At 34.0% G+C, this 12,949-nt stretch overlaps 1 protein-coding gene across 5 annotated transcripts; it reads left to right on the top strand.

The window, feature by feature from the left end:
• LOC112514790 (protein PFC0760c) lies at positions 1–9,097 on the top strand. 5 transcript variants are annotated; one of them, XM_025121404.1, is made up of 10 exons: positions 1–692; positions 1,040–1,333; positions 2,350–2,640; positions 2,855–3,097; positions 3,206–3,340; positions 3,445–3,513; positions 5,821–5,985; positions 6,611–6,827; positions 7,168–7,473; positions 8,406–9,097. In XM_025121404.1, the coding sequence occupies exons 1-10, from the start codon at positions 60–62 to the stop codon at positions 8,513–8,515; spliced, it is 2,463 nt and encodes an 820-aa protein (XP_024977172.1). In that variant the 5' UTR covers positions 1–59; the 3' UTR covers positions 8,516–9,097. The 5 variants fall into 5 exon arrangements, 4 of the variants coding, with proteins under 4 accessions (XP_024977172.1, XP_024977179.1, XP_024977163.1 ...); XR_003069435.1 differs by having other exon boundaries at positions 2,855–3,340; positions 7,176–7,473; XM_025121411.1 differs by having other exon boundaries at positions 2,855–3,340; positions 6,728–6,827.
• Positions 9,098–12,949: the final 3,852 nt, after the last annotated feature.

Raw genomic sequence — 12,949 nt, 5'->3', positions numbered from 1 at the left:
ATATCATCTTGTGCCCTTTTTTGGGCATCGGATCACTCGCAGAAGAAAAGCAACCCGCAATGATGGCAGACGACGACGACGACGATTCTTTCGGTGAATTCACATTCGCCTCTAACCGGACGATGGATAATTCATCCTTTCACGATTGGGGGGATTTCAATTTTATTCAAAACACTACAGATCACAACCTTAAATCTCCACAGCCACAGCCACAGCCACAGACACAGACACAGCCAAAGTGGGTGAAGATCAAAGGAGCTTTGCCGCTATCTGTATTTGGAGATGAGGAGGAGGAGGAGGAGGATAAGGATGAGAAATCGATTATGCCTGTGGCTGGAGATGATGTTAAGCAATCGTCTTTTCATGTAAATAGTGGTTTTGTATTCGATAAGAATAATAATAATGATAAGAGTAATGCTCATCTGGGGATCAATGACCTGATGGCGATTCTTTACGGTCCGAGGCAACAGCAGCTGACCATGAAGGCGGCTGATAATGGCAATGAAGTGGACTTCACTGCCACGAATTCAACTGTATCTAAGGATCCCCTTTCAAAATGGGACTCAATGAGCTCTTTTAGCTCAAATACAGTTGCTGCTTCTGGGAATCATGGATCTGATGATGAAGGCGGCTGGGAATTTATAGACGCCTTCTCAGATTCGAAATTAGCGCAAAATGGCAAGGATAACAATGTAATGATTGTTGCTTCATGTAGATTAGATTGAAATCGTAATTCTTTTTCGGAACGCTACTTGATGTGTTTACTTTCCACTACTCTTCATCTTCGGAAAAGAGTGCACCTTGACCTTTTGATGTTAAACCGGTTAAAGTTTTATTCGAAATATGTGAAGACGTCTAAGAAACATGTAACAACCGACTTTGGTTGTTAACCTTTTGAAGAAGTGAAATCCAAATGAAAGTTATAGCTGTACTTTGAAAGTGAAAGTGTACTTGTTTAGGAAGACAGAAACTTCAATATAAACTCGTGCACATTAGGTATGGATTCTACAATCTTACTTGAATCTGCCCGTTGTTGCAGGTACTTTCCGAGAAGACTGTGTTTCCAGTGGGTGTACAAGATGTTTCGCATGGGCCTATTGATCTATTTGCAGCACCAAAGAACAGAGTTTTTGCTGAATCTGATGTAACCGACAATGGGTTTGATTCCAAGCCAACCACAAACGTTCAAAATGGCTCTACGGCAGACTTAAAAGCTGCTTCCAGAAGTACCCCAAATGAGTTAAGTTCAAATTCACTTCGTTGGAGTGTTGATACTGATGATGCTTTTGGAGAGTTTGAGACTGCATTTATGGATCAGCCATCAAAGAAGAAGGTGGATGTGCTTTCTTTGATCTTAATGTCACCAACTCTTCTTGTTATTTCTTGAAAATATGCAATGCAAATGTTCGACTTCAAGCTGACGGAAGCAAACTTAACTTTTTCTTTCTTATTGTTAGGAAGTTGTTTAAATGGGAGAAAGTAGTGGAAACCATATCACATGTCATGAGTTGTGTTAGTTCGTGAAGAGATTAACCAAAGTTCATGTGTTACTTGTCCAGTACGAGAAAAAAAACTAAGGAACCATTGAGAAGTAGCCTTAGTTTTTCTTTCTTTCTTCCAGATTTTGTGTCATACAACATACCGGTTGTGAGATACCTTCAAATTTTTGTATGAAAATGATGTCTAATAGAAACTGCATTGGTGTTGATCCTTACCATTTGTAGGATGCTACCTGTCATTGTGAGATTCAGTTTCTGAAAACCAGTTTACCAGAGTGTTCCATCTAGTAGGAAGAAACAATGCTAGTTAGAAAGTTATCATTTCAACCAAATGGTCGTTGAGACAATTCAAAAGTCATCACTTCAACCATGTGGTCTTTGGCCCAATAATATAAGTGTATCTCTACCACCCTTAGGTTGCAGATTCAAGTCTCTTTGAAGACATCAGGTTTGGAGACCATTTAGAAATAAAATAAAAATAAAGGCATCGTTTCTACTACAAGGGTTAGAGTTGCCTTGTGTGTTGGCATTCTAGGTGGCTGGCAAGTGAATGTAATGTTAGAGAGTATCTCTCTTTTGTATTCTATTTGGGCATTTAAGGAATTTGATCACAAAGATGGCTAGCTAAATATTTTGGGCAATTTTAAAGATGGCCCTGATAAGAGAGAACTGGGATGAATTTTTGCAAATGTTGCTACACATAATGTACAGTCTCACCTGCTTTTTACCTATGAAGTTACATAGCTGGAGGGTATTAGACACTTGGATAGTAATAGAGTTGACAGTAGTTATTATACCCTTGATATCCGAGTTTAAGCAAGTCTAATTTGAGGTTGACTTAAACCTGCAGGAATTATCTCCGGAAAGTAACTACCCATTGGGTTCACATGATGCTTCCCAAGGATCGGTTGATCTATTTTCATTACCAAATGGACTTCCTGGATCACACTATGAGAACAACGGAGTTGACTTCAAGCAAAACTCAGTTCTTCAAAATGGTGTTGCCTCAGATTCTTTCTTTCAAACTGAGTGGAAGGATGCTAAAGATGACTCAGATTCACAACCTCCTGGTGGGGATGTTGATGATGAAAATTTTGGAAAATTTGAGACAACATTTCCAGAAGCTGAATCAAAGCCAGAGGTAGATCAAAACTTATTTATCATTCTGTTTCCTTACAACTATATCTTCTATTAGATGCCAATTTTCATGACCAAAAGAACCAAATATCGGTCAAGTACATTAATACTTGTTGTGTGGAAGGGAGCACAAACGGGCTATAGGTACCTTCTTTCTTTTCTGGATTTAGTTTGTTTGTTCTTATAAATGTTACTCTATCATTATTTGTTTGTTTTAGGGGTCTGAGGCAAGTTCAAAGAATTATAGAGAATCAGTGCCACTTTCCATTTTTGGCATTGAAGAGGAGCCCCAAACTGATAGTTATATGAATCTTCAGCATGAATTCTTTAAATCATCAACCCATGGGAAAAATATGCAGAATCAGAGTTCAAGTTTATCAATCAATGATATTTTATCAGATTTATACAGCCAAGCAAAGCCAATCAGTTCTCCATACCTTGGGCATAACCCAGACGGAGAGGTAAATTTACTGCATTCTACTGGCAAGGAATACAGTTCTCGTGAAGTGGATGATGATGATAATTTTGACGATGAGGATAATTTCGATGATGGTTCATGGGAATTCAAGGATGCTTCCTCTCAATCAAGACCTGAAAATCAGAATTTGTCTCTTAAAAAGAGACTGAACAATTGCATGGATTTCTATTCTAGTTTGAAAGATGAGTTATGTCTTGTTGCAAGGCGCCACCTTCACGTTCTAAAGGTTTGTGCTCTACTTAAATAGCTTCAAGTTCTAGTTTTATCAATCTAAAGAGTTGTGTGAGTATATGTCAATATAAAATTGGTGATATATGCATTTCTATCTAGAAAGCTCAAAGTACCGCTACTCTCGCTGGTGAAGAGATGAAAGTGGAAGCCCTCAACAAAGAAATTCAGGTTGGCATTTCCTTGTCATCTCTTATCTATTAAACTTTCTCCTCCCCCTTTCTTTTGTAGTAATGTATGTACTTTTAACAATCGTTAAGAAGTATTGTTGCTTCATGGCATACAGTAGCCTTTAAGAAGCATCGGTGCTTCATGGCTGCGGATATTAGAGATCTATTGCTTGCTTCCAACATAGATTCCACATTGAGCTTTTTTAGCTATAGTTTGGCTTGTTGTGCTTTGTTTATGGCTTCTGTTTCTGTATTTTCTTTTATGAAAATGCAATGTAGGACTTGTGTTGTGAAAGTTGAACATTGTTTTCTCTTCTCTCGGTTACTAGGATATTTTCCTCGATTCCCGTTATCAAACATGTTTTTTGTGTGTACTACATTAAATAGCAGAAAAGGAAAAAAGACAAGCACTTGACACATGAAAAATGGTACTTTTGGAATGCGTCTTTTTCATTCAGAGTGAAAACATCATATATTTATAGTTTACATGTGTGAGTACAATGAACTCCAAGAGAAACCAGGAGAATAGCAATATTATTGCCTGCAGTCTTAAGATTATTAAGAGTTCTTTAGTTGTGGAATATCAAACTTGCCAAACTTGTCACGTCTAAGGTTAATACATCTGGAAGCTGACCTGTAGAGCAAACTCAAATTGGCTCAATACTTGGAGGTTTATAAGAAGTTTTTGTTGCCTGTAAACATTATGTTGGTCAACTTTGATTAGTCTCTTTTGGTTATAGAAACTTCGATACTTGAACATATACATGGTTTCCTCATTATTACAATACATTTTAATTGGTCTAGCAAAGAAGTCGCTCAACTCTTGCACGTTTTGTATCCAAGTTAGTTCATAAGCACTTTGAGCCATCACTCAGTATTTTCCTTTACCTTGCTCAGATTTTCTGTGAATAAAGGTTTCATCCAAGAAAATATAGTATCTTGTAGTAGATTTCCTACTACAAGGACCTTGTGCATGATTCGCATAAGAATATTCGACAAGTTGTTCATGTCCCTTTTGCGGTGCTCCATTCTGATACTTCAATGTGAATTGCAACATACTGACAACTAAGTTCGTAAAGCATCGACAACACTTGCTGAGAGAGCAATACATGGCCTCAAAATATGAACTTACCCACAGATTTTCTATTTTCCTTGGACATTGTAAGTTTGTAACAATTTTCATTATCTGGATCTATGCTGTCAATTGTGGGGCAATAGTGGTGCTATAGGCGATCCTTGTGGAAACACTGATGGGGAATAGTGGTTTTACTAATAGAGGCTCTAATCACTGCAATTGGGCCGCAATTTTAATTTGCAATTGCGGTGTGAGATGGGCTTTTAAAGGATTTAGTGAAGTCGATTAAGGGATTACTGATTAGGGTGCCTGTTTTGTGAGGATCCCAACTAAGTAGGCTCCCTCTAGCTAAACTCCTTCCTCTACCAAAGACAACTAAAGTAGAAGATTCTTGTATGCTACTAGATAAACGATTATTTAGCAGGAAATCCATGGAATGAGTATCCCAAAAACATAGGATGGATGGAATAGTGTGTAGGAGACACTCCCCCCCTCCCACACACACAAAAAAAAAAAGTCAAAGACATGAAGTTTGTTGTAGGGCAAAAGATTCTTCCATCTCATCTACCAATTTCATAACTTGGATATAATGTTCCAACAAAGACCAATTGCATGCCTTGGAAATTTCCTACACGAAACATACCAGTAGAACCAAAATAAGTGGCTGCGAAAGAGCCTTTGCAGTTCGACAGTCATAACAGCACTATATATTTTTGGCCCCATGCTCCTCACTGAGCGCATAAAAATATCACTATCAAATATTTACATTCATTTGTAATAGGGCTGGGCTTAGTTAGATGACCAAGTCGAGACCTCCTTGTTACGGGATCATTCATGAGAGATCCAAGATTGTGGCTTTATATAATGGATCACGGCGGGGTTTTACTAATGGTAAGTGGTATGATTGTTTCACGGTTTCTAAATGTCTGACATTTCTCATTTTTGGGCTACTCCAACTGGTTCTTGCTAATAGGCTTATTTTTGCAACTCTCTAATCGTTTCTTTATCAGTATTTTGAAAAGCTTGGTAACCAAATAATGCTGCTCACATGATAGCAATTGAATTGCTTGGTTTCAGATAAAATACTATTTATCTTTTCGGTTTCTGATATTAGCCGTGGTCTGAAAAATCTCCTTCTGATTGTTCTTTCCTGTTTTCAGTTTTAGATGTTATATGAGAACTTCTTTTTGCAATATTATGCACTGCAATAATAATTTATTTTGCCTATTGTAGGAGGTCTTTGAAGAGCTTCACCAAAAGGATATCTTATCCACAGAAATCCATTCTGATGATCATTTGGAACCAGTTATTTCTCTTAAGCAATATATTGAAACTCTCCATGAGCCAGATTTTCAAATACTTGAGTCAGAATATCACATATCAAGAAGATTGTCATTAGTATGTCATTTGCTCTATCTTTTAGTGAATTCATGAGTTAATTGTCCATTGCAATTTAGATCTATATACTCTTTGTACTTCAAGTTTAATACTCTTCAAGAATCTTCCACACCCTATAAAGTTATTTTGCTTATCATTTGGTGGTCTTGTCCAACCCCCCTAAACCCTTGCACTTGTGGTACACAAAAGTACTGTGGGTGACAAAAACAGAAACCCTCCGTTACAAAAAAAAGGAGGAAAGGGATACATTTTCATTTCATGATTTTAAAAAAATATGCGAAAGTGAATTGTTTGTCAAGTCCTGATGTTATTCACTAGAAGAGAGGGAAAATATATGCTAAATGCTTATGTTCGACTTCAGTGGCTTGAATAACCTCTATCCTAATCTTACTACTTTAAAACATGCAACAGAAGTTCATATTTTTGACAAATTGCCTGTCTTGTTAGCTTATAGATTAAGATTGAAAATGGACTACATTGCAAATAAAAAAACATACATGTCATGAAGTTTTATGTGGTCAAAATTTATTTCATTTTAAAAAATTCTTATCAATATGAAATTACACATTTTTTAATATTCAAACAGAGTTATTAGCATCCAATCTAACTTCCATCTTGTGATTAGGCAGAATCAGATTTGCGAACAGCCGTTGACCTTATCAACCACTTCACAACAGTGCTAAAGATACTAACACTAGCTCCAAAGGATGAACCAGCTAATTATGTCTCCATATGGTTTAAGGTGATTTCAGCCTGTTCTCAAGAGCTGAAACATGGCACCTGGATTTGGAAGCAATCATTAGAAAAGAATGTCCATCGTGAAATACTCTCTGAACGTCAAGGTACTGCGCTATAATGATTATGTTATTTGTGATAATACCATCTCAATAATATCATTGCAGTCTGTAGAATAGTAAGTGTGATATTTGAGATCAAATGAACTGCCTTCTAACTTCAATAATGGCATGGATGTGTTGCAAATTTTTTGCCATATGTGGAATATGTTAGTAAACTTTATTTTTTAGTGAAATGTTTAAAGAATTCAGATTGACTTCAAGTTGAAACTTGGCCCGCATAGCCTCAAAAATCAAACCTGGCCAATTCTTTTTTCTGGAACACTCCGATCATGGTGGCAAATTTTTTTAGTTTACTTGTCAGCATATGTAATTGTTTTTATTTCAGGTAAACAGTTCATTATTGCCCTTGGAGAGATTTATAGAGTCGTTGTGATTGTGGGAGCAGCAGTCAAATTTTACAAGCCCTGGTTACTGTTAAGTGGTGAAGATTTAGAGGGAGTTTATGGCCTTCTAGAAGAATGTGACTCCCACTGGTCAACTTCAGGACTGGAGGAGGCTATCCCTGTCGAGTCTTTATTGGAGTCCATCAGGCATATTCATGATCTTGATGAACTTGCAATTGCAAATGAGGTTCTTAATCAAGAGGAATCTCGATGTTGGCTATCACTTTTATCACCAGGAGTGGTGCCAGGTGTGTTAACTTATATATCATGTTTAAATAACCTTATAAAGTGATGAATACGACTAACATATCAAGTATTCAGGAATTCTCATGCCTTTAGGAGTCGACTGAATTGGGGTGGTGTTATATGTTTCATATATGTAGGACATTTCTTACAAGTAATTGGTATATAGACGCGATCCTAAATTAGGGTATAGTTAGGGTTTTATTATGTTTGCCTGTTTAGTTGTATTATGTACTTAGGATTTTCCCCTCATGATGTGAGCTTAGGCTTTGATAACAAAATCCAAGTTCTTGTTATATGCAGCCACCAGTTGCATATTGTTCCAACTGTTTGCATTCATCTGTTGCCTCGTTCGTAATCATGTTGTATGAAAAGTTTAAAGTCATTAGATTTATAATTTTGGAACAGAACTAAAGATTGGGTTAACACATCTTATTTAGGGTGGACGATTTAGTTAGTAACCACCAAATTACTTTTGCTTATGACCGAGAAACTGCTTGAAACTTATATGAAAGTACTAGTCTTTGAGAGCTCCAAGAAATGCATGTATATATATATATATACATACATAAATACACACGCGTATTGTGTGTATATACATGTATCTATGCATTTACACGTACATGATACACTCTACCACTTGCCCATCAATACACTCTCAATTCAGATGCTAACACATAAGTTTGGGATTTAAACTCAGGGCCTCTAGGTTATATCATAAGCAAGTTCCAATGTGCGAAATACCCAAGAATAACAACAAAATAGGGGAAATCTAGTGCAACAAAAAGCAATACCATCATTAATTTGTTATAGATCATAGTGTATCATGCAAGTATAAAGCAATACCATCATTAATCTTTTATGCCATCCCTTCTATGTTCATATTCTTCTAGATCTTTTCCATATTACCACAATCACTTTTTTCTGTTCAATGCAGAAATGAAGATGGTGGTATGGAACGGAGATAAGTATTTCGTCACCCTTGCAAATTTATGGGCAAATTTGATCAGCCCGGATCCCCCAACGTTGTCTATTCACGTTGGCTGACATACAAAAATCATATGACCAACAAACAAATCTTTCACAGATTGCTTTTCTTTCTATATCTTACGAAAGAAGCCACTCGTCACTTCTGAATGCCCTTCTGATGACTGAAATCGCGTCAAGTGCCCTGCAATTTTGCAGGAAACTTAAACATAAATGGCATTCAGTAGCCTTCTTCCAACATGAGCAAAGATATGTAGATGTTGCATGTTATGTAAGGGTAAATAGATCAGCCATTGTTTGATGGTTTTGCAGCTTCTTGTGGACAGTAATTTATAGTTCCATGAAGAATTACGATATTTACTATTTGGCGTGTCATTTTAGGAGCTGTTTTGTTCGTTTATATCGGGTTTTTTTTGTTTTTGGAAACATTTTATTAAAAAAATGCAAAAATAAAAGCTTTAATTTGCTCCTAAAATTGCATGTCAAAAGTGATGGTTGTAATGTTTAGGAGGGGGTTGAGGGAATTGAAGATGTAATGTAAGTATAGACAAAAAATGGTATTATTTTGGAATATTGTTTGCAATTATTTGGTTTTCATTGTTTTAGCTATTGTTTCATAATAAAAGTTGAGAGTAAATTACATTTTTTGTCCCTATGGTTTGTTAAAAATTGCAATTTTCATACCTGTGGTTTAGAAATTGCAGTTTTCATCCATATGGTTTGTAATTCATTGCTATTTTCGTTATTATGATTTACAAGTTAATGTTGTTGCGGTCCCTGTGGTTTACAAGTTCTTTAATGTTTTGGTCACTTGTATTTAAAGGTAGGAGTTAGTCCAGAGACGAAAATAGCTTTAAATTACAAACTATAGGAGTAAAAATCCTAAATTTTAACCCATAGGGACACATAGTCAAAATTATTAAAAAAACTACATAATACTTGATTATTATTTTTATAAATATTATATTATTAGACATAAAATAAATTATTTCGTTGTTAAACCTAAATTAAATTATAATAAAAAAATTGGATTAAAAAAATTATAAAGAAAAAAAGCAAGAACTTTTAAGTAGTTAATTTGATAATGAAACCGATATACTCTTTTCAAATGTATCTTTTATTTATACGCAAAAACATTATGGCTTTATCAAAACAACAAAAAAAATGTATCATAAAATCGAAAGAGACAAAGAATAAAAAAAAACATTAAATCGAAATGTTTCATGACGTATTGTGCGGGCACACTTCTAGTTATTTTATGTAGTTAAAGATTCATCACTTTATTAGGTTGATTCTAAATCAAAAGTACAGTCTAATCAATATTACTAATCTATACTTATAATAAATAAGTAACTGACGTGACACGTGTCATCTTCTGGTGAGCTGCTTTTAGTGTTTTCCCGCCTAAATACGTATCTAGACACAATTTACATTAGCAGTTCAATTAAACTCATTTGATTGACATGTGTCATCTTATTCAATCAATCCCACTAATTTAAGATGCAATTGATTTTATTCTTGGATTAATTAATTCGTGTGGTAACTGATTCTCGAAAAAAATGGTGTTTACTTCTAAGTTTAAATTCAATTTACAGATATAGTTTCATTTCTAAATTCAATTTTATTCTAAGGTTAACTTCATTTTATTCTAATTCAATTTACTGAAAAGTTTTTACTTCAAAGTTATTTCAAGAGAACAAGTCTGAAGTCATCTTTCAGAGTTAGCTCACCCGAACTCTGAAGTCTGAATTCTGACGTATTCTTTTTCAGACTTAGAAACTCGAACTCTGAAGTCTTCTTTTTCATATTTAGAAATCTAAACTCTAAAGTCTTCTACAAGTCTGAAGAGTACAAGTCTGAAGAGTTTTACTTCATAATAATTTCAAAAGTACAAGTCTTGTAATAAACTTATCTAGATTTTGAAGATAAGTTTTTAAGACTTAGATTTAGTCTTGTAAGCCAGAGCCCTTCTGATTGGTTTTGCTTCTGGATGATTTTGCTTATGGTTGTTTATTTGAACCTTGGAAAAATATTCCAATCCATCTTAAAGGAACCAAAGGAGCTCTGGTTGATCTTCATGTTTAACCAGAGGGTCTCTGATTGTAATTGGGACTCAAATTCTTTAAGTATTTAACATTTTCTTAACCCGGAGGCTCTGGTTGACTAGAGGGCCTTTGATTGGCCTTGCTTTTGGGTTGGCATTGCTTTTTGGTTGGTGAGTCCAGTCCTTAAGGACCAGATGAGCTTTGGTTGGTCTTGCTCTGTATGATGCAAGCTTTATCATGGGATCTTTTTCAAAGATATTGGGTATTTGAATAACTCTGAACTCAAGTTCTTCAAACTTCGTCTTCAGATTTGACACAAGCGCTTTTCTAAGTTTAAATTCAATTTACTGATATAGTTTCATTTCTAAATTCAATTTTATTCTAGGGTTAACTTCATTTTAACTAATTATTGATATAGTTTTATTTCTAAATTCAAGTCTGAAGAGTGTTCAGAATTATTATTCAAAGTTATACTTCAAAGTTATTTAAATAGTAAAAGTCTGAAGTCATTCTTTAGAGTTTTACTTCAGAGTCATTTCAAGAGTACAAGTCTGAAGTCATTTTTCAAAGTTATACTTCAGAGTTATTTCAATAGTACAAATATGAAAAGTCATTCTAAAGAGTTAGCTCACCTGAACTCTAAAGTCAGTTTTTTCAAACTTAGCTCACCCGAACTCTTGAGTTTGAACTCTGAAATCTTCTTTTCAGACTTAGAAGTCTGAACTCTGAAGTCTTTTTTTAAACTTAGAAAAAGAAGTCTGAAGCCTTCTTTTTCAGACTTAGAAGTCTTTTACAAGTCTGAAGAGTCATTCTTCAGAGTTAGCTCACTCAAATTCTGAAGTCTTTTTTTTTTTTTTTCAGACTTAGAAGTCTGAACTATGATTTAGTGGAATTGATTTTATACTTCAGGGTTATTTCAAGAGTACAAGTTTGAAGAGTCATTATTCAGAGTTTTACTTCAGAATTATTTTCATAGTACAAGTCTGATGATTCATTCTTCAGAGTTATCTCACCCAAACTCTGAAGTCTTCTTTTCCAGACGGAGCACCATGCAGAGCCTCTGCATAGTGCATGCAGAGCTTTTGGTTTACCTATATAGAGCTCTGAAGTCTGAAGAGTTTACTTTAGAGTCATTTCAAGAGTACAAGTCTGAAGAGTCATTCTAAATTTACTTCTAAGTTTAAATTCAATTTACTGATATAGTTTCATTTTTAAATTTAATTTTATTCTAGGGTTAACTTCATTTTAACTAATTATTGATACATTTTCATTTCTAATTCAAGTCTGAAGAGTCATTCTTAAAAGCTATACTTCAGAATTATACTTCAGAATTATTTCAAGAATAGAAGTCTAAAGTAACATCGTACTTTCGATAATCATTCATATCTGTAAGATAAGTTTCCTAACATGATTCAATTTTTTAAATTACCCCGTGTAATACACGGGATCGAACCTAGTTAATCATATATCAGTTTCACGTCAACAATCATTCTATATATTCTAGAGGGTAGAGCAGGTCTTATACCTTTTTTTTTCTTTCTAAAACGATATTCTTATGAAGTTATCTAAGTCGGTCCTGTATCGAAATTTTAACTTAATCAACAGTATTAATTAATTACCTATCACTATAGGAAACATCTGTTTTTTTTACCGGGTAAGGGAAAAACGTACCACACATCCATTTTCTCTGAAATATCAATAAAGTCAATGAATAATTAATCCACTAGATTCAACATTTATTATCAATATTGTTAATGTATCAATTACGTTTTCTTGAAATTTTTTGATAAAAGATTTTTTAAATTGATTATTTGTATAATAAAAGAAATTAGAAAAAATCTATATTTTTTTTATTAGCCTAGATATTCAACCCGTTATGCGAGCCGACTAATTCCAAAACGACCATCTGCTTTACAGATAATGCGGAGTCACCGTATTTGAATCTCTGTGGCTACAAAAGGATTTTTATTCCTTATTGGATTTGAACCTGATAGAGCAGGTCCTATACGTATAAAAATATTTATGATTTTAAATAACCATTACATATAATACGAATAAAATTAAATATATCAATCTTATGTATTCTAATCAATTAATAATTTTTCATAAAATATAATTAATAATCTATACTATATTATAAAATATTTGACAAAAACTCTTAAAAATAACTTTTTATGCATAAAGTACTGTTTGTTGATACATATTACTTAAAAATTCAATATTACAAGTTGATTGTACGTAAATACAACTTATTAAAGCTTCATATTCGAATTCGTTAACTACATGCGGATAAGCATAATCAAATACATGATAAACATCATTTTAAATATAAAAAAATTAAAAAATAATTAAGATAATCATTGAGTTCTAACAGAATACTTAATCATTATCTTAAAAAATTATTTTATTAAATCAAAAATAAATTAGTTTGTTTTTAAAATTTATTTAA

Source organism: Cynara cardunculus (assembly GCF_001531365.2).
Source record: "Cynara cardunculus var. scolymus isolate 2C chromosome LG 1, CcrdV1, whole genome shotgun sequence".
Classification (NCBI taxonomy): Eukaryota; Viridiplantae; Streptophyta; class Magnoliopsida; order Asterales; family Asteraceae; genus Cynara; species Cynara cardunculus.
This window is presented reverse-complemented; position numbering and strand designations above follow the sequence as displayed.

Coding starts and splice junctions, on each gene's coding strand:
- LOC112514790 (XM_025121395.1), top strand. CDS start 60: ATGATGGCAGACGACGACGACGACGATTCTTTCGGTGAATTCACATTC. Junction 693..1,039: donor AAAATGGCAAGGATAACAAT/GTAATGATTGTT, acceptor CCGTTGTTGCAG/GTACTTTCCGAGAAGACTGT. Junction 7,474..8,405: donor ATCACCAGGAGTGGTGCCAG/GTGTGTTAACTT, acceptor TGTTCAATGCAG/AAATGAAGATGGTGGTATGG.